This window comes from Corvus moneduloides, chromosome 1 (assembly GCF_009650955.1).
Source record: "Corvus moneduloides isolate bCorMon1 chromosome 1, bCorMon1.pri, whole genome shotgun sequence".
In the NCBI taxonomy this organism is placed as follows: domain Eukaryota; kingdom Metazoa; phylum Chordata; class Aves; order Passeriformes; family Corvidae; genus Corvus; species Corvus moneduloides.
The window spans coordinates 74358348-74383697 of record NC_045476.1 but is presented as its reverse complement, the minus strand read 5'-3'; the positions used below and the strand labels follow the sequence as shown (position 1 = coordinate 74383697).

The 25350-nt window shown below is 43.8% G+C and overlaps 1 protein-coding gene across 5 annotated transcripts in view; it reads left to right on the top strand.

Annotated features, from left to right (window-relative positions):
* Positions 1-25350, top strand: part of RREB1 (ras responsive element binding protein 1) — a 122235-nt gene extending 96885 nt beyond the window's left edge. For 4 of the 5 annotated variants that reach the window (XM_032116031.1, XM_032116041.1, XM_032116059.1 and 1 more), the window contains 4 exons: positions 974-1163; positions 2738-5477; positions 18717-19460; positions 21605-25350. In XM_032116031.1, coding sequence (XP_031971922.1) covers positions 974-1163; positions 2738-5477; positions 18717-19460; positions 21605-22110 — 4180 coding nt within the window. In that variant the 3' untranslated portion in view covers positions 22111-25350. The remainder of the gene's footprint in view (positions 1-973; positions 1164-2737; positions 5478-18716; positions 19461-21604) is intronic. The other variant, XM_032116068.1, reaches the window with a different exon arrangement.

The following is a 25350-nucleotide window of genomic DNA, read 5'->3' as shown; positions in this document are numbered from 1 at the left end:
TGGGTGAAACTGTGTGTCACTTACTGAATGCAGAGTGGACGTGACCTGTCACGCTGCAGAGCTCACATTCCAAATATTTAAAAGGCAATAGGCTTCGTGGACGTATTGGCCAAATGTTGCTGCATAGCCCTTACTGCCTGCAGCATAGCTTTGATTGTTTAATGCCATGTTTTATGTGAGAAGCCCTTGTTTAGCTGGATTTGGGATTTGAGAACTTAGGAAAAACAAGAAATCACAGCAATAAAGTGTGGGTAGGAAAAGACGGTGCTTCTGCATTTTCCTTCAGGGCTACCTGACTGTGAAGGGGGTGTAAAAGTGTCGTAAGTGTTGAACCTGTTTGAGGTCTTCCTCCTCTGAACCTTTCTCCCCTTTAAGGAGCACTTGTTTTCCTTTTAAAACAGTCTGTCCCTCATAACAGCTTTGAAAAATCAGTGACAGTTTATGGAAAGGCAGTGTGAGGAAGATTCACGCACAGGTATTTCAGTGGTGTGCACTAGTATGTTTTAAGCAGTGGTTATAAAAGGTGCTATTTTTACATTTGTTTGCTGCTTAGGTGAGATTTAGCCTCTCCATGTCACTGTTTTTTTAGAAAATGTTATTTATTTTAATAGTACTTTTCAGTAAAAATGAAATGGTGTAATGCCATTGAAATATTTTTGGTTGGACACTGAAAAGGTTTTCGCAAGGCTGTGGTCTCAGCTGCCGTTCTACCGTCTGCCCATGTGAGATTGTCAGTTCTCATATTCTTTAAACTTCAGTGGACTTACTAGCCAGAAACTGGTAGAAAGTGACTGTGACCGAAATGGCCTTTTGTGGTGATAGGTTTTAATGCACTGTGGCTTTGTTTTGCATTTAGCAGGTTCTTGGTATCATAGGATGAGAGGAAAGAGGATGTCCCAGTGCAAGCAGAATGCTAGTTCTTAAGCTTGCAGCAGTCAGTAAGTGATTTCTGTTTTCTTCCTTTCCTTTCCAGGTGTGACATCTGTTGTATTACCTTTCGAACTCATCGGGGCTTACTGCGCCATAATGCAGTTATCCACAAGCAGCTTCCCAGAGATCCCATGGGGAAGCCTTTCATTCAGAACAACCCTTCGATTCCAGCAGGCTTCCATGACTTGGGATTCACAGACTTCTCCTGTAGGAAGTTCCCCCGCATTTCTCAGGTACTCTCTGTTCTTCATAGCCTTAGGTATGAGGTGCTACAGTGCTTATCTGATGAACTCATCCAAAGATTTGTCCTGCGTGTAGAATATTTTGTGGAAAGCACATCACCACTGTTTGTGTAGGCTTCAAACACTTTATGCTTTTACTTTTTCTTTTTTAATCTAAAGAATATTGGCACTGGGGTTTTTTTTCACCATTCCAGTGGATAACTGTCAGTGTAAAGATGCATAAAAAGATTTTAAAGGAAGACTTTGGTCTTGCCCCTTTGAGTCTACCCAAAAAATCCTACATCTGAAATCAATAGGGAGTACACATGGTAAGGAAGACATTATTTATTTTAGTTTACTCTAACAAGGATGTAGTTAGGGTGTGAAAGTTTTTATTACAAAAAACTTTGAGCAGTTGCCTTACTAACTAAACAGTGACATCTTCAGTGATTTCCTCACAAAACACTCCACAGTGTTCCTCATGTAAGGTTTGAGGGTTTTGCACCTTTGAGGTACAGTGACTGGGGAAAGTCAGGGAGGTAGTCTGTAAATATTTTTCTGAGAGCTGTAAAGCTTTCTGTTGGGTGGTATGATTTGTCCCTCTGTCAAACCTTGCCTGCCTTAATTAGTTTGGGTCTGGATGAAGCTGCATTTCTATTAAAAAAAAATTAACAGCACAATCCACCAGGACCATGCTTGGTTTCTGCACTTTTCTTACTCTTCTGGGGTTAAAGCATTGATTTCCAGCTCTTCTGACTGCAAGGTGGTAGATTTGATATTTGCTGCTGGTCCAGGGGAGCATGTAGGTCATTCTGTCAGTCTGTTAAAAGTTTTGGTATAAAACTTAAAAAATCAAAAGAAAACACTTCTTAAATAAAGTTTATTTCTTTTGTAATTAATGACAGACATTTAAAGTTATTAAGGGATTTGAATGTTGGTATTTTCCTTTTGTAATAATTTTGCTTTCACTGTGAGAGAAGACTTACGAAGTATTTAGAGCCTATAAAGATCTTGCCAGCCCTCTACTAGTATTTTTCTTGGGAGAATAAATGTAATCAGACTTCCCTAACCAAAACCACTCTGCTTTAGTCTCTGAGTTTCACTGATCTGCTTTTGGAGGATTTTATTTTGGTTGGTTTATATTGTTTTGCCTTCTTGGATGCTTTTTTTTTTTTTTCCCCTTTTGTTGCTCTCCTTCTGGCTTCTTTGTAATAGAGCTAAACGAGATAGTCTACTTCCCAGCTTCCTTGCTGTGTAGTGTACTGAGGTTCCTGTCCTGTTAGTGACACAAGAGAAGTTTCTGATAGGGAAGTTTAGGATGGAAGAGAATTTGAGAGTCTGAACAGCCTTCTGAAGGAGTTTACCTTTATAGAGGGGAACTTTTGGAGAATCAGCCCTTAATTCAGATATACCCATTTGGAGACCAAAGGCTATGGAGCAGGAATATCTCCATGCTAGGTAGGTGGTGGCTGCTCTAAACCCCTTAACTTAGTGGAAGAGAGAGTGAAATGTTTTTGTTTTGCAGCAGCATTTGATGCCTTTCCAGTTTGAGATTCCTACTCTAAATATTTTTGCATGTCTTGCAGGTCTGGTGTGAAACAAATTTGCGAAGGTGCATCAGTGACTTCCATCGATTTATTTGCGAGATGTGTAACAAGGCATTCCCCATGCTTTCGGCACTCAAACTGCACACAGAAACTCATGTGGTAGATCAGGGAAAAGACAAGCACAAGCCACAGTCCATGACCCCACCCAGTGAGAACCCAGACCAGAAAGCCTTCATGGCATCCTTGGGCCTACAGTACACCAAAGACATCAAGCCTGTCAAGCAGGAGGACAATATACAAGATGAGGTCCAAGAAATGCGGCTCAGAGCACTGAAGAGTAACCTACCTCAGGAACCCGGCAGCACCAGTCTGCTCAGCCTCTCTCCTCTGGAAGCTGCCTCCATGGGAGGGTCATTTTCAGTCCTTCCCCCTACAAAAGAAAGCATAAAGCTTCTCTCGCTGCAGCCTTTCCAGAAGGGTTTTATTATCCAGCCTGACAGCAGTATTGTGGTGAAACCCATCTCCAATGAGTCTGCCATTGAGCTAGCAGACATTCAGCAGATCTTGAAGATGGCTTCTTCTGCTCCTCCTCAGATCAGTCTTCCTCCACTTTCTAAGGCACCTTCTGTCCCTGTGCAGTCAATTTTCAAGCATATGCCACCACTGAAGCCAAAGCCTTTGGTAACACCCCGAACAGTTGTCGCAACCTCTACACCTCCTCCTCTTATCAGTGCCCAGCAAGCCTCCCCCGGCTGCATCAGCCCAAGTCTCCCACCTCCCCCTCTGAGGCTGATCAAGAACTCGGTGGAGTCTGCCTCCAACTCTCATCTCCCCCAACCAGGAGCCAAATCAAGTCCTTCCTCACAGTTGCTCCTCCAACCCAAAGTAGAGCCTTTAACTCAGCATGAGATGAAGACCCAGCTGGAGCAGGACAGCATCATTGAAGCTCTCCTGCCTCTGAGTATGGAAGCCAAGATCAAGCAAGAAGTCACAGAGGGAGACCTCAAAGCCATCATCGCAGGGGCAGCGAACAAGAAGACCCCGACCATGAGGAAAGTTTTGTACCCCTGCCGTTTCTGTGACCAGGTGTTTGCCTTCTCTGGTGTCCTGAGAGCTCACATCCGTTCTCACTTAGGTATTTCCCCATATCAGTGCAACATCTGTGACTACATCGCGGCTGACAAGGCAGCGCTGATCCGGCACCTGCGGACGCACAGCGGGGAGAGGCCTTACATCTGTAAAATCTGCCACTACCCATTCACAGTGAAAGCCAATTGTGAGAGGCACCTGCGAAAGAAGCACCTCAAAACGACCAGGAAGGATATCGAGAAGAACATTGAATATGTCACCAGCAATGCTGCAGAGATGGTGGATGCCTTCTGCTCCCCAGACACGGTGTGCAAGCTGTGTGGAGAGGACCTGAAGCACTACCGAGCCCTCCGCATTCACATGAGGACACACAGCGGCTGCCAGAAGAAGAAGCCGTTCGAGTGCAAGGAGTGTGGCACAGCCTTTTCAGCCAAGAGGAATTGCATTCACCACATCCTCAAGCAGCACTTGCATGTGCAAGAAAAGGAGATTGAGAATTACATCTTAATGGTGGACTGCAATGCCCAGGAAAGCCAGACAGACCCTTCATTATTGGAGGACAGCACTTACATGGACCACAAGCCCATGACACCTTTCCTGGAGCCACAAAACGGCTTCTTGCTGGGAACATCATCTCACATTTCCATCAAACGTGAACCTGTGGGCAACTTCCCCATGGATTTTGATGAGCCATTGGATTTCTCTCAGAAGAGCAAAAGCCTGAGTGCTGTGCAAGTGAAGCAGGAGAACCTGTTCGGCTCATCTCTGCCCCTTTACGACTGTTCCATGGAGCCTATCGACCTGTCCATCCCCAAAATCCTGAAGAAGGATAAAGATGATGCCCCCTGTGAAGCCAGGAATCAAGAGTTGGCTGCGTCTGGGAACAGTGATAAGGCCTATAACTGTCTGCAGTGTCCTTTGGTTTTTGGTGCCAGTGGGAACTCAGAGACAAATCGGGGTGTCAGACATCCCCAGCCACTGAAAGGTTCGTTGCATTTGACTGTCCCGATCATTTCCCCGGCTCTCCCTGGCAATTCTGCCTTGCTGAGACCCCTGAGGCCTAAACCACCACCACCACCTCTCTTGCCAAAGCCTTCAGTAACTAAAGAGCTGCCACCATTGGCTTCCATCGCACAGATCATTTCATCTGTGTCTTCTGCTCCCACTTTGCTGAAAACAGAGGCTGCAGATGCCAGTCCCAAGGCAATGAGCACCTCCACTGGGTGTGATAAATCAGGGAATGCCAAAGCTAAAGTGACAATCGTGACCACCGTTCAGAGAGACTCCAGCCTGCCCAGTGACTTGTCTCAGGCTTGTGATCCAGAGCAGTCTCCCGTTCCTGATGCTGGGTTGACTAAGAAAAGAGGTAGAAAGAAAGGAACGAAAAATAAGCCTAAACTTAGCAGTAGTGTGGATCTGGAGTCAAGTGGGGAATTTGCCAGCATAGAGAAGATGCTGGCTACCACAGACACTAACAAATTTAGCCCATTTCTGCAGTCCACTGACAATTTCAAGGAAGAAAGTGGCAGAAATGGAACAAGTGAGGATGAGAAGGAAACTGCCAAGGATAAGCTGCTGAGAGGGAAGAAGAACGTGTACTCAGACTGTCTGCAAAGTATCGCCTGTCCTTACTGTCCTCAAGTCTTTCCATGGGCACATGCCCTGCAGCGGCACATGCTCACTCACACAGGTAAGAGTGCTCTGTGCTCACAGTAGGTTGTAGCCCCTGAGAATCTTCCTTTTTCTGACGTCTGATTTGTATTCTTCATTATTATTTTGCTAATCGCTTAGCTTTTGCTGCATAGTGGTGGTGGTAGATTTTTCAGAAATGGAATAATCTCTGTGTCTTTGAGTATGAGGGGGCAGATAAAACTGTTAATACTCACTTGACTTCAGTGGCATAACTTAGTGTTGCTGGAAAGAGACTCAGGTTTCAGTTGTTCTGTTATTATTGTCTTGTCTTGAAGGGGAACATGTGTGTTGAATATTTCATCATGCCTTACATGGTTTGTTTGTCTGCCTCTGATGGCTGTTTTTGGCTGCATCGGTAATGATAAAGAGATCTCTAACAATGAGAGACAGTAAGTGTAGAACTGTGGCAGGAAAATAATATAGTGCTTAGCATTTTTATTTTCTTGCGGTGGCTTTTATTTGACAGATCAAAGAAGGATGCGAGAAACTGCTCATCCTGAGCATTATGTAATAGCTTGCCTCTAGGGAAAGTTTCTGCTCACAGATAGACAACTAAAGGTGGGCACATGCCCTAAGATGTGGAGATGTGTATGGAATCTCTAGCATTGTACCGCTGTATAACTAACCTCAGACCTGGTGTAAACAAAAGGAGAAACTGGGTAGGGAGATTTATTCTAGGTCTGGGGTTATTTTTCATTCTTCACTATAAAGGAAATACTGCATTGAATTCTGTGCTGATTTGAAGTTCACTCATTCTTCCACCCACACTGTAATAAAGTAATTAGTAGATTCTCATCCTGCTCTAGAGGGAGAGGACAAAGCTCTACTTGCTGTTGCACCCTTTTAAGTCAGTCACAGTTGTTGATACTATTTACTTCATTATGCATTTCAACTCCTGACATAAAGAATAAAAATTAGGGATTTTTTATAAGAAACATAGGGGATTTGAGTACAGCCTTACAAAAGTTTCGGGGTTTTTGGTTTTTTTTTTTCAAGAAAATGAGGTTTCCTGAAACAATTGATTCATGTCTGTGCTAAAGAGGGAAACCTGAAGAGGTAAAAGAGGTTAGCTAAGAGGTTTAAAGGGAATCTGAGCTGTGGAGCAGTCCCTATTACAGTTTAATTTGGGTGATGCGAGGACATAACTTGCAAGGTGTGAGTGCGACAGTGAGGCTATTGTTTTATGGTCCACAGAGACCAAAGTATTTCAGCTTATTAAGCATACAGTTTACTTTGTGGTGAAGGAGAGCTCTTTACTCGTATCTCAATTGTTTTCCAACACCCTGGTCTCCAAACAAAAAATACAGTTACTGAAGAACTGTTCATGAGACAGAAAACAATGGAGAGGCTTTTCCCAGACGAAGAGGTTTGACCTGCTTATTGATGGCAGGCTTCCAAGGTAGCAGCACTGGTGTAAACCCTTAATGAAGACAGGAAAATGCACTCAGCCATGAATTATACTGGTAAAACTTGTCTCCCTTATGACCACCAGGCTTGGAAGGAGACACTGTCCTTTTAGAAAGCCTGTGCTGCAATTGCCACAGATACAGGATTTTTGGTGATACTGCATCAGTTGGCAATAGATTCCAGTTGGTGTGCTCTGGCAGTGATAATACTGAGCTCTTTTCTGGTCATTGTCTCAGTGTTGAGAGAGACTTGTTGCTGGCAGACCACCCTACAGCAAGTTTTGGCTGGCCTTGGGGCATCTGCCTTCAGATAGCAAGAGTCTTCTCATTCTAAACTGGGAGTTTTCCAGGGGCTCCCCTGTGGCAGCAGTATCGATGAGGCCTGCTGGAGGGGAGAGGGAGAGGTAAGCTGGGAAGGTGGAGGAAATTTAGGCCAAGGGAGGGGGTGCCAAAGCAGGCCCGAGGATGCATCCAGGTGGAGCAAGCCCTGTGTTTTTGTGGTGGATGTCAGGTGCTGGTGGCATGCAAGGAGTGTGGCAGCTCTGTGGTAGATGCAGCAGTTTGTTGGCTTTCTCTTCTGGATGGGCACATTGCACATTGGTTTTCTTGTGGAGAAATCGGCGGTGTTGTAGTGCAGCGCAGCGTTCCTGTCCCCACCTATTGCACAGGCAGTGACTTGTTAGCTCTGTTTTGTAAAAGGAGTTAAGAAAAAAATCTGTTCACTAATCTTATTGTAAAGAGAAAAGAGGAACTTTATTATTGTTTGTGCTTGATGGCTGCTCCCTGACCTGGGTAGAGAAAGGACTAACAGGCTGACGTGAATGGGATAGATGAGAGTCCTGGTGGTCTGCTTCCAAACTGCAAGTGGTTGGATATGTGATCCATAGGCAATCACAGCAGGCAAGCTGACTATGTAACACTGCTATCAGAAAAACCCCAAAGCAGTTGTTTGAGCTAAAAAGCAGCAACTAGCTCTTCTATGTCCATTTGTAGAGAAGTTGTTATTGAGATAATTCATGTAAGTGGTCCAAGTTAGGATGAGAAAAAGTTACATAATTTTGAGCATTTAGGTGTTATCTGTATATTATGAGTTTTGAACTGCTGTATTCATACAGACATAAAAAGATTTTTGCAAGTGTGTCTTTCATGTTCAATAAAATTTCAACACAGAGGCTGCCTTCCATGTGGTGTCAAGATCGTATTTCCCTTTTGTGAAAGTGCAAAAATGCACATGCTACCAGTAACCCACATCCCTTACGCAACCAGAGGTATCTCCTGTGGGACCTTTTACCCTGCTTATCCTTGCCTCAGCACCACTGTGTGTTTGGTTTTTTTATTCAAAAGCATTTCCCTGAAGAAGCATACACCTTCCTCAGTGGTTTTTATTTTAATGGTGAGCTCTGGGGGGACACTGGGAATTTGGCATAGCTTGGTTTTATACAGTGCCTAACACAGTAGCTGTGTTTTGTTCGAACATGCTCGAACACTGGCTTTTAACACTTTTTCTCTTGATGTCTTTATTGTATAATTTACTTTTCTGTGTTCAACTCAGTTTGCCTTTTTTCTTTGCTCTTCCCTCCTGCTCTTGACTTTTTAAATTCTCAGAACAGTGACTAAGATGTGCCCTGCAGGTGATGCAGTTGATTTTGCTCCTTTATAGGATGCGGATCAGGCTAGGTTCAATATAAAATTACAATGATGATCTTTTTTAACCACTAGTTTGTTACAGATAACCTAATATGTTTGTTTGCAAAGAATCACTTGAATATTTTCAGAGGGATACTGGCAGGTCTTACTCAGCCCAAGATTAAATTTTCTGAAAACTGAGATTTAATGGCAGGGGAGGTTTTTTGGTTTGGTTTGGTTTTGCTGCTACAACAGGAACAAACCATACAAAGAAATATCTATAAACAAAATAAAGGAATAAATAAATAGAATACTGTTACACCTAGCCCATGAACCTGAATGTCTTCTGTTGAATGGGAGTCACAAGTCTCATAAAAAAAAGAATTTGGAGGCATTTTTATTCTTTCCTTTTACGATTTAAGTCAAAGTGATATTGTCAACATCTTTACTTTGCAACATTTGTAGTTACCAGGGTGAATAATGTGTTTCTGCAGGACAGCGGTGGCAGGAGATAACCTTAAGGACTGATCTTACATGTTGTGATTATTCAGATGACTCTTTATACTGAAAAAGACACCCTTCAAATGACTGGCTACTATGAAATGTCCAGACTAGGCTAGTCCTGCTGTGCTGTTAACCAAAATGTACAGTCAATATTTAGGCACAGATGTATTTTAATACAGGCCATGACTATTCATATGGAAAAATTTAATGAAAAAATCAAATCACATTGACTTTTTAAGTTACCTTCCAGTGAGTAAGTGTATTTTATCCGAAGAGCAGTTGCCTTTAAGGGACAAATACAGAAGGCAGAGGAAACTGCTTTTTTGAATGTTCTGGTTTTGTGCCTTTAAAGGTGACATTTTTGGAAAGCATTGCAACTTGGGGTGGGAGGATTGGAGTTTGCACAGTAAGTGGAATTTTTCTTTAGGTTTTGAGACCTCCAGCTGGGACATCTGTGTGGAAGGAAGAATATTTTATCTGTTGCAAGTATTGGTCTGTATGACAAATACTTGATTGATACAAACATTTTAAATGCTGAAAATATGAGAAAATTGTGACCTGAGATGCAGGTTGAGTTTCAAGTAATTAATGCTCAGCTAATCCTGTCATTGCGTGCTTGAAAAGAAATGTGGAAAGGAATTGGGCTATCATGAAGCAAAAAGATTTCTGCTGGACTTTGAAGTTCTGTATTTGCATTGTGAATGAAGCCAGGTAGAAGTGCAAAAAATGGTGATATTTGTAGCCATAAATTTATGGTTGAATTAGCAGGCATCTAAGAGGAAAGAGTGACTTGAAAGCCTACAAAAAAGCAGTACCATGATGCATCTAAAAAGTTGTGTTGACACTGGAAGAAAATTAAGAGAAAGAAGCAGCTCCTGAGATGTCTGTGAGATGTGGGGAATCCCTGGTACGGGTTGAGATGTTAACTAGAACAGAACCAACTTTAAGAAGATGAAAGTGAGAGAGATACCCACAGTGTTGTATCAAAGAGGGTGCTGGCTGTGGCAGAGGGTGGGTGGTGTGTATGTGTGTTTTCAGAGGTTTTGGGTGTGAGGTAGAAGGTGTGACAGGAGCTGATCTCCTTTTACAAGTAACTATCCTCTCAATCTCTTTCTTCATCACAAACATGTCTTGCAGGATAGCTTTCCTCATTGCACTGCATGATCCTGGCTTTTCTTTCAACTTTTCTTGTGTTCCGTCCCTTCCCTGTTCTAGTCATTTAAATGAATTACAGACATGAAAAGCTTTCTTCTAAGGGAAGATGATTTATTGCTTATTCAGCATATGGGCCTTGATTCCACTGAAGTCAGTGGAGAGATGCCCTGTGGCTTTGATGGGAATTGTGTCCAATTCACATAGGTGATAGGCATTACCAGAGAGAGCCTGTTGTTGAGGAGCTTGCTGTCAGGATATTGTGGTTGGTCACCAAGCAGTAACAGAGGAAAAGGAAGAAAACCAAGGAAGTTTCTTATTACACACAAAGACGGTATTCATACATTTTATCCTGTGTCAGGCCAGAAGCCCTTGCCTTGTCAAAAACGTGGTGTCATTTCTACCAAATCTAGCAGAATTTGCACAAACCTGGAGTTGCCAGTGAGGAAAAGTGTGCTTATCCCTCTGCCTAAGGAAGAGGATGTTGGATCTCACAGTGGCACACACAGTTTTTCACAGCTGTTCAGAGCACCAAGGCCAAGTTGTATTTGGTTGGGCTGAACACTGCAGACAAGCAAAGCATAAGGCTGTGAGAAGTGCCCTCCCACGTTGGAGCAGTGGTACTCCTGTCTCCAGTGGTAGCAGTAGGATGTGCTCTTTAGTGTGAGCATGTGGACGCAGCCACTTCCTCTGGCCTGTTGCTCTTAAAGTTCTGTCAGCATCCACAAGTGCTTCATTAGGGTTGTGGGTTTGAGGGCACATCCCTGCCCGCTCGCTCTACAACCTGTTTCTGGAGCTGCTGTCTGCAGGTCCTTCCAGTTGTTCTCTGAACCTGCTGATGCAGTCTGGTTTTAATTTGACTGCTGCTGCAGGCCAGGGCAGTGATCCTGGGGAGACATCAGCGATGGCTTTGGGTCCTCCTGCCTGAATGTACGTGCCAGTACTATACTCAGCATCACATAGGCACGGTTTAGATTGTTTTACCGTGCGTTAATCTGCATTGAGGCCCACCTGCCATCATACTGCCCCCTCTGTCTTGACAATAGCAAAAGAGATTGGCTGTCAGATCGTGCAAGGCTTTGTTGTAGGCAAGTGAGTGGCATTTTGCCAGAAAGGAGGAGCTGACACAAAACCAAGGGTGAGCACAGTCACTCAGGGTTTACTGTGCTGACCAAATGGGATGGGTGCAAGAAGGAAGCTCAGCAGATGGTGGTACATGTCCCTTGCCTGAAAACTGCTTGCACAAGGGAGCTGTTGCTGTTAAGTTATTCACACCTCCAGTACAGACAGCGTCACTTTGTGTCACTTTGAGTTGGTTCCATGGGAGGTTTGTTGAAGTAACAAACCTAAAAGCAGCAAGAAGTTGGCTCTGTGCATCAGGGTGGTTAAAATTACAAATGAGTTATTACTCTCAACCTCAGGGTAGCTGCTGATCAGATTGCACAGAGTGTGCACAGGATTTTCCTCTTACATCTCCCTGCACCAGTTTGTTTGGGAAAGTCTGCTGTCTTGCCAGCCTCTCTCATCCTTTCTGCTTCTTTTAATACAGCAGGTTGCCTTGCAGTGATTCAGATGTGGTAGAACAGGTCTCAGTACTAGTCTGGCATTGCAATCTGCCATGCTGGGGACCTGTTACAACATGGTTTGATCTTGCCTATCATGAGGAGACTAAGTTGCCTTGTTACCATGTTAACAGCCTGTAACTTCAGAGGGCTGTAGCTCGCTATCCGCGGTGTCACGTGGGCCCATCCTGCCTATGCAGACAACAGATGGCTACAGCGTGAGAGAGGAAGACTCGTGTTATGACATGATCCCCTCTGAGAACAAAAGTCTGCAGAAGGGGCTCTGCAAGTGCTCACTTCTGACCATTTACACGGCAGAATAAAACTGAAATGTCCTACTTGAGTCAATTGAAGACTTTTTTGTAATCAGAGGGGTCCTAGAACAGCTCACCTCAGTGGGGTGAGGAGGCAAACATCTGTAAAGGCACTCAGACAAGTGCTGGTGCAGCACGTAGGGTGGGTAGGACTTGGGTGCAAGGTAGATGTTGTTCTCAGCAGCTGGCGCCGGGCTGATCAGAGTGGTTCGACCTGCCCCTGGCAGACAGGGCCTTGGGCCATGGTTGGATAACACAAAGCACTTATTGGCAGTACTGGCTCGACCTGTTCCCAACTGTTCATCCCTGCAGCTGTAGCTGACCCAGCTGCCCAAAAAAATTAAAAGGGCAAGGGGAGGGACTGGCAGTCATGAGATCAGTTCCCGGATCTGGCTGGCGGTACAACCCTAAAGGAGCGCATTGGTGCAGCTGAGGTGTGGAGCTGGCAGCATCTTCTGAGAGGCAGTGGGATAGATGCTGTTGAAATTGGATTTGCTGTCAGTGCTTCGTGCCTTCAAATAGCAGCTTTAGGCAGGAAGGAGGGAGCCCAGATCCGATAGTGCACACAGTTACAGTTACCATGTGCACTTTATAGCCCAGCTTAGCGTTCATAACTGGCTTCACCAAGCAGTGGTTAATCACGGTTCAGAATCATTCAACAGCTTTGGACTTGTGGTCTCCCTCCACTATCCAAGAAAAAGGGATTTCCAAATCCACGGAAGTAAATTAAGGATTTGAAACTGTGGCTAAGTTTAAAATGGGGTGGGTTTTTTGGGTGCTGGCTTTAAAAGGTGGATAAAGCAGCATGCTTGGGCTCACATGCAGAGTCCTTTTGAGGGCCATCCTTGGAACTGAGTACTCATCTGGATTTCACTGGATGCCAGAAGAAAAGGGAATGAAGGGAGATGCTTGGATGGTGTTTGGTCAGCCATAAATGAAGCAAAGCTTTAGGATGAGGTGTAAGACAGGAAGTGCAGTTCAATAAAGTGTCACTGGGAACAAGTTTACAGAGGGTTTCTTTTGGTCTTGTTTTAAACCAAAACAAAAACAGGATGGTGGTTTTGAATAGGCTTCAGAGATGAGGAGGCTGTGTAAGTGATGGGGCTTGCTCATATCCTTGCTGCATGGAGAGGAAGGGAATGGTCTAAAGTGCCTGAAGCAAACTGAGCGCATTTCACCCAGCTCACAGCAGTCAGACCGAGGGAGAGCTGTCCCGGCAGAGGCGTATGAGGAAAATGTGGAGCAGCTTAATGAATTGCCCGCTTTCATCATGTTAAAGCAGCCCTGCCTTTGTCTCCTTAGGACTGTCTGAATGCTCCCTTCTTGCAACAAAATACAGTTGACAGAGATGTGGGATAGGAATGGGGTAAGGGATTATCTCTTACATAATAAAGAACTCACCAAGGAAAGATCCCTTTCATAAAGAGATTTGCCCCTGATGTGAGAGGGTTGAATACAACTGCTCTGTGCTACCTAGGAAAATATTTACAAAGTGAGTATATTCAACAGTGAATTTTCTGATTAGCATTTAGCAGAATTCATCTTTGCTCTAGATATCTGCCACACTGTGATCCCTCCAGAAGTCATGTGAGCCCTGGGTATAGTGGGGGACTTTTTCCAAACTTGTTATATCTCTTTGTACCTCTGAACTACATTTGTGGGTATTTCTTGGAGGACAAAGGGCTTGAAATTGTGTTTTCAGTGTCAGGCAAAGTTTAACAGCTGCTCTAGAGCCACAGCTCAGGGTAAAGCAAGAGTTACTTGCTGTTGGGGGATGGCCTGAGTGCTAGAGCTGTTGTATGAAGATACTGAAGAGATGTTGTATAGCCTGCTGGTTGTATTGTCAGCTCTACATCACACTGCATTTCTGCTGTGCTTCACCATGAGCTCAAAGTATGGGTTTTCCCCCCCACTCTCTTCAATGCAGGTTCCCCCATGGTAGGTGCAGTCAGATCTAGTCCTGAAAACTTTTCTTCGTGACTTTAGCTGCTCTGTTGAAGATACTGGGGAATCATACTGTGTGTTAAAGACAAAAAGTGTTTTTTTCCCAGAATTGTTTTTTTCTTTTTCCCCAGATACATTCAGTTCCATTTACTGTAAATAGTCCTTTTCTGGCTTGAATATTTTCATTTCACAAGGCATGGAGATACAGCCAATGCTCTCTCAACTGTGGGCTGATTAAATATTTAACTTGAGTGTTAGCAGTTGATGTAATGAAGGTGGCTGAATTTTAGTATTTAGAATATTTACAATAAAAATGGACGAAGATAACACCCAAAATTTTTAAGTTGACTCTGCAGGTTTAAAAGATGTTCTCCAGTTCGTGGATGGAAGTAGAAGGAGCACTGTGTGTGGTTCCAAAAAATCCCAAATTTACTACAACTGCTGCCACCTAGCGGTGGCTGCCTTGACTGTAAAATATAAAACAAGATCGGGTTATTTCAGTTAATGTAGGGAAAATAGTAAATCATCAGCTCATCTGACTGATAATGCCAACTGCTTGTACGACACCATTTCCAGTGCTCTCTTTGCTCCAGTTTCGAGGATTATATATGTGATGGGTTTTCTAACACTTCTCTTGGGATGTGAGGAGTCTTTGTCAATAAACACTTGCTTTACCAACAAAATGTTTTTCATTGCATCCTGTTTTGTCTAATAACTTCATAACATCTCAAGCTCTACTCTGTATTTCACCATAGTTCCAGGAAAAAAGAAAACCACTGGAAAAAAAGAATTAAGCCAGCAAGCTCCCCACCTGGATCAGTATCTGCTCTTTTATCTGAAATTTTTCACATTTGGTGTCCCTTTTTGTAATTTGGTTTGCACGTGTAGGAAAGCAGTTCCCTCATCTTTCTTGACACCAATAAAAGACGAAGTGGATTCTTCTGACAGGGCTGACCAAAGACTGCCACTTGATTTGTAGATAGGTTTCAGCAAAACAGTCTTTTCTTTCCACAGTTCGAAGGAAAAATGATTTCAGCTACATCTGTATAGTGGTTTCTTTCATGCAAACAGAAAAGTTTTTGGATTCTCAGATGGAGTCCTTGAGGTTTAGCTTATGAATACATCTCATGAGAAGTTCTTTTTTTCCCAGGAGCTGATGAGGCACCAGCTGAGTTACCAGTGGTTGTTTTGTGTTGCCTTCTTCCCAGTGTTCTTACCTCCGTGCTCTTCTCCTCTTTCTCCTTTATTCTGCACATCTTTTTTGACTCTGGTGTCAGAATTGAGATCTTGAAATAGCGTCATCTTCTCTTCATTTTGGGGGAGTGACACAAACTCTGGTTGAACATGACAGGGTAACATATTCTGCTCCCATGGTTGCTGAAGAAGTGGCAGTGGGTGGGAGCCTTTACAAGTGGGTTTCTCCATTCTTGTCCTCTTGATTCACCAAGTGTAAATTCTGTGGGATAACAAATGGACTGGAAAGCATTTTACAGCCTTAGCAAGTGAAAGATGGGAAAGGGGCAAAAGAAACAGCAGGCCTTTCCCATGCATCCTGTTTCTTTCACTGCCTGGAATCAAGTGACTGCTCTGCAACATAAATCAGCCAAATTCTGGAGATGGGAATTACCCATCTGAGAGGAGCTCAGTCTCGGAGGGATGTTTGCCCAGATTTGAAGGCTCAGTCAAAATCCTCCTCCTTGTTTAAGATACAAGCCTGCTGGAGCTGTGTGGCCAGCAGGGTTTCTGTTGCTGCAATGGCCATGTAAGCAGGAAGAAAACAGTAGTGCAGGCCAGGCCTAACCTCTGCTGGCGTGCATGAAGCAGCTGCCCAGTGCAAGACTACCCTTGCAGCCATTCCTTGCACTGCAGAAGAAGTCCCTCATGACTATTTTGTTTACCACACACCTTCTCAGCTCCCCTACTGCTATTTCAGTTCATCAGAAGCAGAACTGGGCTGATTCTCACCCATCCCCAAATAACCAGGATTTGGGCAAAGCAGCTCACTTTTTCACCAGCTGCAGAACCAAGTGCACAGCTTAGGGATAACCACAGAGCAGCTCAGCTAGTCAGGAACTGCTGTTTTATGTGCAGTACATGCATGAAGTTTCCTGAGGGGCCTGTGAAACTCCCTTCTCAACCAGGAAGAGGGCAGGTCTGGTTTGTGCAGGTGAGGAGGAAGAGCACTCCCCCAAGCACATACACGTGTCAGCATGTCACTGGCCACGTCACTATGTGAGTTTTAAATGTGTTCCTTCAGGGGGGCCAGGCCCAGAAAAGCTTCAGAAGAGAAGGCCTGTGTACATTCGTGTTCCCAGGGTCTGGAGTGGGCTTTGCACTTTGTGAAGGCACACTGTTTAAATTTAAGAGTTTGCTTTTCTTGATGTCTACCTCATCTGTTTGCCTGTGCCAGTATATCACTTAGCCGTGGACCACCTATCCCTTGAAGTGTTGTCTCTTGTGCACAGGAAAATGTAGTTGCAGGCCAGGTATGCAGGAACAGAATAACAGCTGGGAAGAGGCCCAGGACACAGAGGAGAGGAAAGAAGGAGATAGAGTTCAAGCACAATTCACTGAAGAATGAGTATACTCTAAGAAAAATAATCTATTTTTGAAAATACTAGAAGCAGAAGAAGAAGTTAAGGAAAAATGGGAAAATCATGCATGATGTTGAATGTCAAAGTTGGGACTTCTGTTTTGAGAGTTTTAAGACATACTGGTTTTGGCTTGCTCTTACCTTGAGTGCCACTTACGGATATTCTCCTCACTCACTTTGCTTCTGATGTTTCACGTTGAAAAACCAGGAAAAAAACTCCCTCTGTATCCACTGTTTTCTGTTTGGTCAATAAAGAGTTACAGAACATCTCTCTGGGTACTATTAAGAATAGCTTTCTCCCATCTTGGTTTCCTCATGCTCTTCACTCATCTCCATCCTAACAGAGCTCATGTGGTTTCCTGCCCCTCTCCCTAATGAACCCCCTCTGTGCTGTGCTGGCAGCCTTTCTTTGGCCAAACACACATCCTGTCAGGGGAGCATTTCCTGACCTCGCAGGGGATGAGACAGGGCAGCCTACATTTGCTTTCAGAGATCCCCATTCTCACATTCTGTAGCCTTACACACAGATCAGGGCTTGCTCGTGTGTTTTAACAGGCAGATAATTAGATGAGCAGTGAACTTTGTGTAATCCACTGTCTATGTAAACAGATCTGTTTTGATTAAAAGGTGAGATTATTTTTTGTGATAGGTCACTTCTCTGTTTGACTCCCCCAAGAAAAAGCATATTAAGAATTGCACACTATTAAGTGATGGTTCACTATCACCAGAAACACTGCTACACTTTGACATTTGTTTAATGGCCATTTATTACCACCAGTGAGAGGAGATGGGGTCAGTGTAAGTCATGTTGCAAGAGTACATTCAAACTAGTAAGTGCCTGAGAACCATCTTCTTATCTTCTGTTTTTACTCCTTGCTTAGGAAAAAACGCCTGCAATAGGAAATCTAGGCAGTTCGGAGACAAGCACATGTTGTACTGTGTCAGAGAACTTGCACTGCTCTCCTAGAGTTTCTAAATCCCTGTAGTTACTCAGCAGCTATTGGGCTTGCCAGATGAGTGTTGAAATGCAGGGTAGGTTGTGGGCTCCCTGTGCTGCCTGCTGTCAGTAAGAAGGAGGTGGGGTAGAGGACTTAAAGGAAAGTTTCAGCTTTCAGAAAGCACAGCCTGTGAAGTTCATGTCCTGGAACAATTTGTGGGAAGTAGCACTGGGGATGCAGTTACATGCCATGCATCAGTGGCAGCTTTGGCCTCCAGAGCCAGTTCAGCTTATTTCCTATTTAAAACACAGTATTTGTGTAGAGCTTGGAAGGGGTACAGCTCCAGCCTTCTGTTCTCCTTAAGCACCTTATCTGTTTTAGTTTTTTGGACATATGTTACATCTTCAGCAACATTAATGCTGCAGACAGGTAAGTAGGCAGAGGACACCATTAAGTACCACAGCTTAGGTCATTTTTGCCTTCGTGTGGGGTAACTGTGAAACAGCAAAGCCTGTTACTGCCTCTTGGCTTTCTGTTTTGATTCCAAGTGGCATTTCAGAGACTCAGGTGTGGATGAACATCCACATCTTCCACTTCTATGGTGTATACCCAGCTTTTTAAGCCAACTTCTGTATTTATGTCTGCACTAACCATTCACATTTAATTGTACCAGTTGGTTGCATGAGGCCTTTACATTTCCTTTGAAAAGCATTTCCTGCTACACAAAAGTTCATTTGGTAAATATGTGGGGTGTATATTATTTCAATCTATGTTCATATGTTTCATACACTTAGTATATACACATACACTGACATAGTTTATTAGTAATACATCCATGTGTCTCTGGAATGGTCTATTTGTGATAGTGACCTCAGCTCTTCTTTGGTGTCTCAGCATGTTGTGTTCTCTAGCTAAATGTGATTATATTAAAAATTATTTCAAGAAGCTGCTGAGACTGTGAGTCTCCTTTGGAAAAGAAAGCATTTTGTGAAAGATTTTGTATCATCTTGTTAATTGGGTTCTGTGGTGTTTTGATATCTCTTTTCAGCTGTAAGTTACTAGCCTAGGTCACAGGCAAGAGAAACAGATGTTGGGATGCTTGATCAGAAGCATCCTGGGTCTGTGTGCAGGCTCGCTGCTGGTAGTTGGGAATTATCAGAGAGCATCCCACTGAAAGTTTCTCTGTGCTTCCTTGCAGAGAGCCAGGCTGATGCAGAGACACTAGCTGCAGGAAACCAAGTCTTGAACCTGACCTACGGAGAGAAGGAGCAGTCAGAGGAAATGACAGAGCTACCAGAGAGTGAGCGTGGCCCCAAGGAGGAGCAGAAGGCTGACTCCCTTCTGTCAGAAGAGGATGCTGAAGAAAAAGTGGATGGATATGAAGAGGGCCCTGAGGAAGATTCTGTAAGTAACAAAAGTCTTGACCTCAATTTTGCCAGCAAATTAATGGACTTCAAGCTGGCAGAGAGTGACCAGAGCGCAGGCAGCAGTTCTCAGACTGAAAGGAAACATGCCTGTGACATTTGTGGCAAAACCTTCAAGTTTGCTGGCACTCTTAGCCGTCACAAAAAGGCCCACATTCGTGAGGACAGAAAGGATGAAAGGAGCAGTGAGGATGAAAGCAAAAGCATTCAGGATGATGCAGGAGCTCCCTCGATGCAGGACTCTGGTCTTGAGCAGGAAGAGTCTCCGTTGGACTTGAAGGTAGTGGAGTCTCCTGTGGACTTTGAGGCAACAGGAAAGGAGAATGAAGAGAGCGAAAGCGTCTCTGAGGGGGAAGGCACAGAGAGAAAGTCCACTGAGAAGAGCAGTGATGACAAACCAAAGACTGATGGGGCTAAGAGTACTGCAAAAGCAGACAAAAGAAAGAAAGTCTGTACTGTGTGCAACAAGCGTTTCTGGTCTCTGCAAGATCTGACGCGACATATGCGGTCTCATACAGGTAAGAGGAGGCTTGAGGGCAGAGCAGACCATGAGGTGTCCCACCAGACTGAGGTGTGTGCTCTGGAGGTGCACCATTGCTGCTGGCACTTGAGGTTGGAGACACTGCTTTTAGTCCTAAAGGTATCTGCAAGGTGTCTTCTCTGCCCCAGTCCCCCATGCTGCACACAAAGCCTATGGAGGGAGCAGGAGTTGCAACTACTGCCTTATTTTCAGCTCCCAAACTGTTTTTCCCCATGATTGCTTGCAGAGTTCAGAAGCAAGGGCAAGTGTGGAGATCCTTGGGCAGCTTCTGACTCCCTTCTTACTGTGCGTGTGGCTTTACCTCTTCCCAATATTTTGACCAGCAGTGGAGAAACCTGTTAGCGTATGATGAGGCTTCACCTCCGCGTGAACATTTAGAGAGAGAGAGAGAGAGAGAGAAAGAGTCTAGTTTTGTCTGATGATCTGAGCCTAATATGGGTAACTTGCTGGTGATATGTGGGACCTGCTGCTTGGGTGGAAGGCAGAGATACAGTGGGCACTTGGGCAGGGAAGGTGGAACACAGGTAGTGAAACACTTGCCCAGTGACTTGACTGGGCAGTGGGATTGCTTTGTGTGATAGGCAGATGGCAGCAGTGCCTTGCAAATGAGATGAAGCCGTGAACCAGCTCAAAGGTGAATTAATCCTTCATCCTTACTAATTATATATTTCACCTGCCTGCAAGCTGCTCTGATGTGGGAAAACCTGTGCATTTTGACATTTTGTGTCTTTTGAAGGTGCTCTCTACTGAAGACAAGATCTTTGCCATTAACCAAATATTTGTGCTGTAATTGACAGAAATGTTTAGCAAACTAACATAAGAATAATGCCTGAACTAGACTTCAACCCTTCTAAATCATAAATACTCACCTATTGAGTGCAAAACTGACCTGTTTTCTTCTGGCTCTAGTTCCACAAGTGAAACAGGGGACAGGTCTCATTCATGTGCCTATTTTCATACAAGTGCAGAAGCTTTGGGAAAATGCTGATACCTAAAGTACTGAGCTTTACCCCCAGTGTGTGCCCATGGATGTACCCATACTCTCTGTTTTAATTGTTTTCGTTGCATGCTGGGTTATGTGGGCTTTGTCAGTATGTTTTTTTCCTGTTTGTTTCTCTTTCTTACTTGACACTGAAGGATGTTTTACCATAGAATAGGTGTGGAATAGGAACCTGGCACAGTACTTTCTTCAAATTTAATTAATGTAACTAATGACCTACCCCCACTGTCAGATCAATGTATTTTCAGCTAAGAATTTTGTACAAATGCTGTGGGTTGACTTCTCCTTGTGTCCTTCCCACTTGTTCAACTATACTGGGAAATTCTTGCACATTGCTTATACTTCAGTATTAATGTGTGAGGTTTTTAAAAGATACCTGTAAGGTTTTGGGATTTATTTACTCAGAAGAGGAACATTTGGGACACACTGAAGTGTGCAAGAAACCTCTGCCTACCTACCACGTCTCATTCTGATGCTCATTGGCGCAAGATGGTGTCTCGATGGAATTGCAGCACTGAAGAGTCTTTAAGAGGCACAGTTGGAAAGGGAGGACAGGTTGGGTGTGGGACCTTTGGTTCTTCAGGGCAGACAGGACCTTGGGGCACTGTGCGTGGTTAGTATTTTGGGAGAATTTTGTCTGTGGGGCTGTGGTCACTGTTTTCCAGTGAGTTCTGCTTAGGAAACAGACATCTCTCTCCACATGTGTCTGGGGCTGATGTGCAGCAGGGAGCCCACGTGGTAGGCTGGTTTCATAAAGGCTTTTGAGTTCCAGAGATCCACTGTAAACTTTTTCTAGAAAAGTTGCTGACTAATTAGACAGGATGCTAGTGAGCACCTGGTGCTTAAGGTCTTCCTCCCTGCTTAGTGCAGGGCTTTGCCAAGCTTGTAGCTATCTCAAGACACTTAGGTTTGATACTCCATTTGTGCCATAGGCATTTACCTGTATTCCTGCTTGCACTCCATCAGCTAGTGTGCTAGTACAGAGGCAAAAAATCTGCATAAATGTGGTATTTGATGTAGGTGCTGAATTTCCAAAGCGCAAAGTGTTCTACACTGCTTGAAACAAGAGGGAGGCACTTGTGTGACCTCACAGCTGACTCTCTGTTGTAATTCTCTTCCAGGTGAGAGACCTTACAAGTGTCAAACCTGCGAACGGACCTTCACTCTGAAGCACAGCCTGGTCCGTCACCAGCGCATCCACCAGAAAGTCAAAAATGCCCGAAACCACAGTAAGGAGAGCGACAAGGAGGAGACGCAGTCGAGGTGCGGAGAAGACAGTGAGAATGAGTCCAGCCACAGCGGCGCCAACCCCATCTCTGAAAGCGAGTGCGACTCCGCGGGGGGCATCGGTAGCAACTCGTCCCTCGTGGGGAGCCGGAACGAGCCCCTGGCCGGCACGGTCATGGACTCGCCCTGTGGAGAGGAGAGGAGCAGCGCCTGCCTCGCCGAGCCCACCAAGAGCGCGCAGAAACAGATGGCAGAAGACCAGGAACCACGGGGCGGCTCCGAGCATGAGAGGCCCTCAGGTTTCATCCAAGACTTGCTGGAGATGCACAACGCGCCGTCTCCCATGAATCACATCCTGGCCTCTGCAGACAGTGCACCTCAGCTCTTGGGGGTGGAATGACTTGCTAGGAGGTTGGACCTGTCTCAGCAGGCAAACTGAAGCTAGCAGAGCAAGGTTTCTGGAGTCTGGTTTTGGAAGAGCGACCTTAACAGCTACGGGGAGAGTATGGCAGACTGGACATGGTGCCATATGCCTTTCAGTATAAAAATGCAAGAGACTACAGTATATACTGATTTGAGTGCCTTACTACTTTATTAGATCTTTTGGTATTATAGATTTTTTCAAAAATGATTTTAATATTTTAAAGAATTATTTGGAGAGGACCCTTTTTCATTTAAGCATTAATGTTACCTTTTGTATTGGTGTGCGTGAGCTTGTTCTTGTATATCTGTGATAGTCGCTGTGTTTGTTCTCTGAGCTGGAAATGGGGCAGTGGGGTGGGAGGCCCTTGGATACCATAGCCAATAACTGGAAGAAAAATGATGTGAATTTCATATGAACTAGTCAGAGGAGATGCAGAGGAGACGTTGATTTATTGGTTTTTTTTCTCAGTAGATGTTCTTGCATTTGCCACATAGTGGAGCATTAAGCCTGTTCCAGGCCTGAACAATGTGGCAGTTGAAGGTGTTCAAAGTGGTTCAAGCCAAAAGCAGGAAACACAAATGAATTTCAACCTCATGCTTGTTTCCACTTTTCAGCATTAGAAGTGGTCTTCTAAATCCTAGGGGTTTTTTCTGGCCGTCACGGACTGAGCGTGTATACAGAGAAGAGTTACATAGCAACGTAACCTATGGAAATTATGCACCCGCTGTTACATATGTTTGATTTGCTTCAGTATATTATTATTATTATTATTTTATTATTATTTTATAAATCCATCAGTTCACTTGTCTCTGCAGTCAGCAGAAGCCAATGGGCAATATTTGCCCACGGAGATGCGTAGCACAGCTTGGATCCCGTCTCGGAGTGTTCTTGACTCATCGCTTTCACCAGCTCCTCCTCCTGTTGTTGCAGCTCTTCTACTGTACTTTACATGAACCCCTTCCTCCGACCGGAGCGTCCCGTGGAGGCCAGCGAGGTATCGTCCCCCGTGCGGGGGCACATCTCCCTCCTGGCGGGTGTGTGTGGGTGTGGGTGCGAGTGTGCGACAGCGGGGCCGCGCGGGGCCCCGGGTGCGTGAGAGAGGCACCGCGAGTGCCGCAGTGACCTCGCTGCCGTCACGTTGGCGACAGCCTGCGTCACTCACAGAGCAAAGTTATTCCGTCTTCCAGTCGAAAGCAAGAGAGAAATGCGAGCCTTGCCCTCGTCTTGCTTCTGTCGTGTTCTAGAGCAAGAAAATACTACTGGTAATAAAACTACAGATATACGACATGTTAAAAGTAAATAAAATAAATTTAAAAAAAAAAAAGAAGAAAGAAATTCTTCCTGAGATTTTGGGGTTGATGCTTGAAGACTTGAGGTGTGTGTCTAAATTTCATATCAGTAATTTAACCCCTTTAATGCTGGCAGCTGGAATTTCTCCCTTTGGCTCCTGTTGCCGGCAACAGGTGACACTCCAGCCACCAATATTGAAGGGGTTAAGCGAAATGTATCCTACTGTAGCTGCGCATTTTTAGGAGTGCCCAGCATTTTTGTTGTCCTTGTTGTTGTTGTCGTTATTGTTGTTTGTTAATTGTCCTTCAGTCATGACCTCTGGGACAGACAGAGCCATAATAGCATTGCCGGAGCCTCACTGTGCTATTCCACCACTGCAGCCCCCAGCCCAGCCCGCACTGTGACCCTCCCTCCTTCCCACCGCAGAATCGCTTTTCCTGCTCTCACCAGACATGGAGGAAGTGGGCCTCGGACCCAGTCTATATTATATAATATATATATCTATATATAGCTATATATTAAAAATTCTCGGAAAAATTTCTGGAGACTGAAATCTCACTGTCCAGAATTCAAAGGAAGAGAAGCGTTCTTGAGTAATATTCTTGCAAATAGAATAAGAAAAAATGGTTGAGGTATATGTGATTTCTATTTTTCTGTGTTTTGGGTTTTTTTTTTTTGAATTTTAAATAGGGATGTTTGAACCAGTTCAGAAACGAAGCTAATGCCAGATATAGATAAATCAATCACAACCAATGATTCATTTGAAACTCTACCCAGGTGCATTCTACTTAATTAAAACCAGTTCACGCATCCCTTAAATTGTTATTACTATTATAATTATAATAATAATTATTATTATTATTTGGGGTATTTTTTGGTTTTTGTAATTTTTTGTTTGTTTATTTTGGCATTGTTGTTTTGTTGTTTTTGGTTTTTATTTTTTGCAACTCTCCACACTAAACTGCGCAATACTGTGGGGGAGAAGCCATTACTAAACTATATGCTGCAGAACAATGTAGCAAGTAATTAATTCCCAGCAGCCTGCCGGGACATCTGCTAGCAATAATCACTATTGATTTAAAGCTTTATTTAGCCTTTATCTATATCCTAGTAGAGTATAAGGTCTTGCCACATTTTATTGACATTTTTATTAGTTGAGTTTGACTGAGAACTGTTGCTGTTGTTGGGGTTTTTTTTGTTTCCCCTCCTCCCCCAATATTAAACTGTGAAATTTATAATGTGTTTAAACTATGGGTGAATCTTAGGCTTTAGTTTGCATGTTCAGCTAATTTGTCTCTATACGATTTTCGTTTGAATCTTTTTATTTTTTTTTCCTCTCTCAGGGCTTTTACAAAAAACAAACAAAAAAAAAACAAAAACAAAACAAAAAGAAAACAAAAAAAAAATCTTCTAAAATTCTTTTGCCTGAGTTGCAATGGACTTAACATGGAGATAATTCAATCACTACATTAAGCACTTGACTGTGAAAGCGCAAAAAAAAAATAAAGGAAAAAAAAGAAAAAAAAAAAAGAGAGAACCTTGTTTGAGGCTGTTGTGAAATAACTTTAGGGGGCTATGTGACAGTCTGATTCCATTTTCAGAATGATTCATCTTCTCTCTCCTCTCTGTGTGTCTCCTTTCTCTCTCTTCTCTCTCCACGAAGGAAGTTTAATCCTAGTGATTTCATCCCATGCAGGAAACAGTAATAAATGTGTAGAATTCATATTTTTCTAAAGGGAACTTAAACTGCTGCTACGAATTGTGTACAAGACTGGTTTATGCCACATGAACAGAGAATCACACATTGTTTTGGTACTTTTATTCCTCTTTTTTTTCAGTTGTACAGTACTTCCAAATTCAAAATAAAAAGTAAAACTTGTTCTGTATCAAACCATCTAAGCAATAAAATGTTATATTTAAAAATTA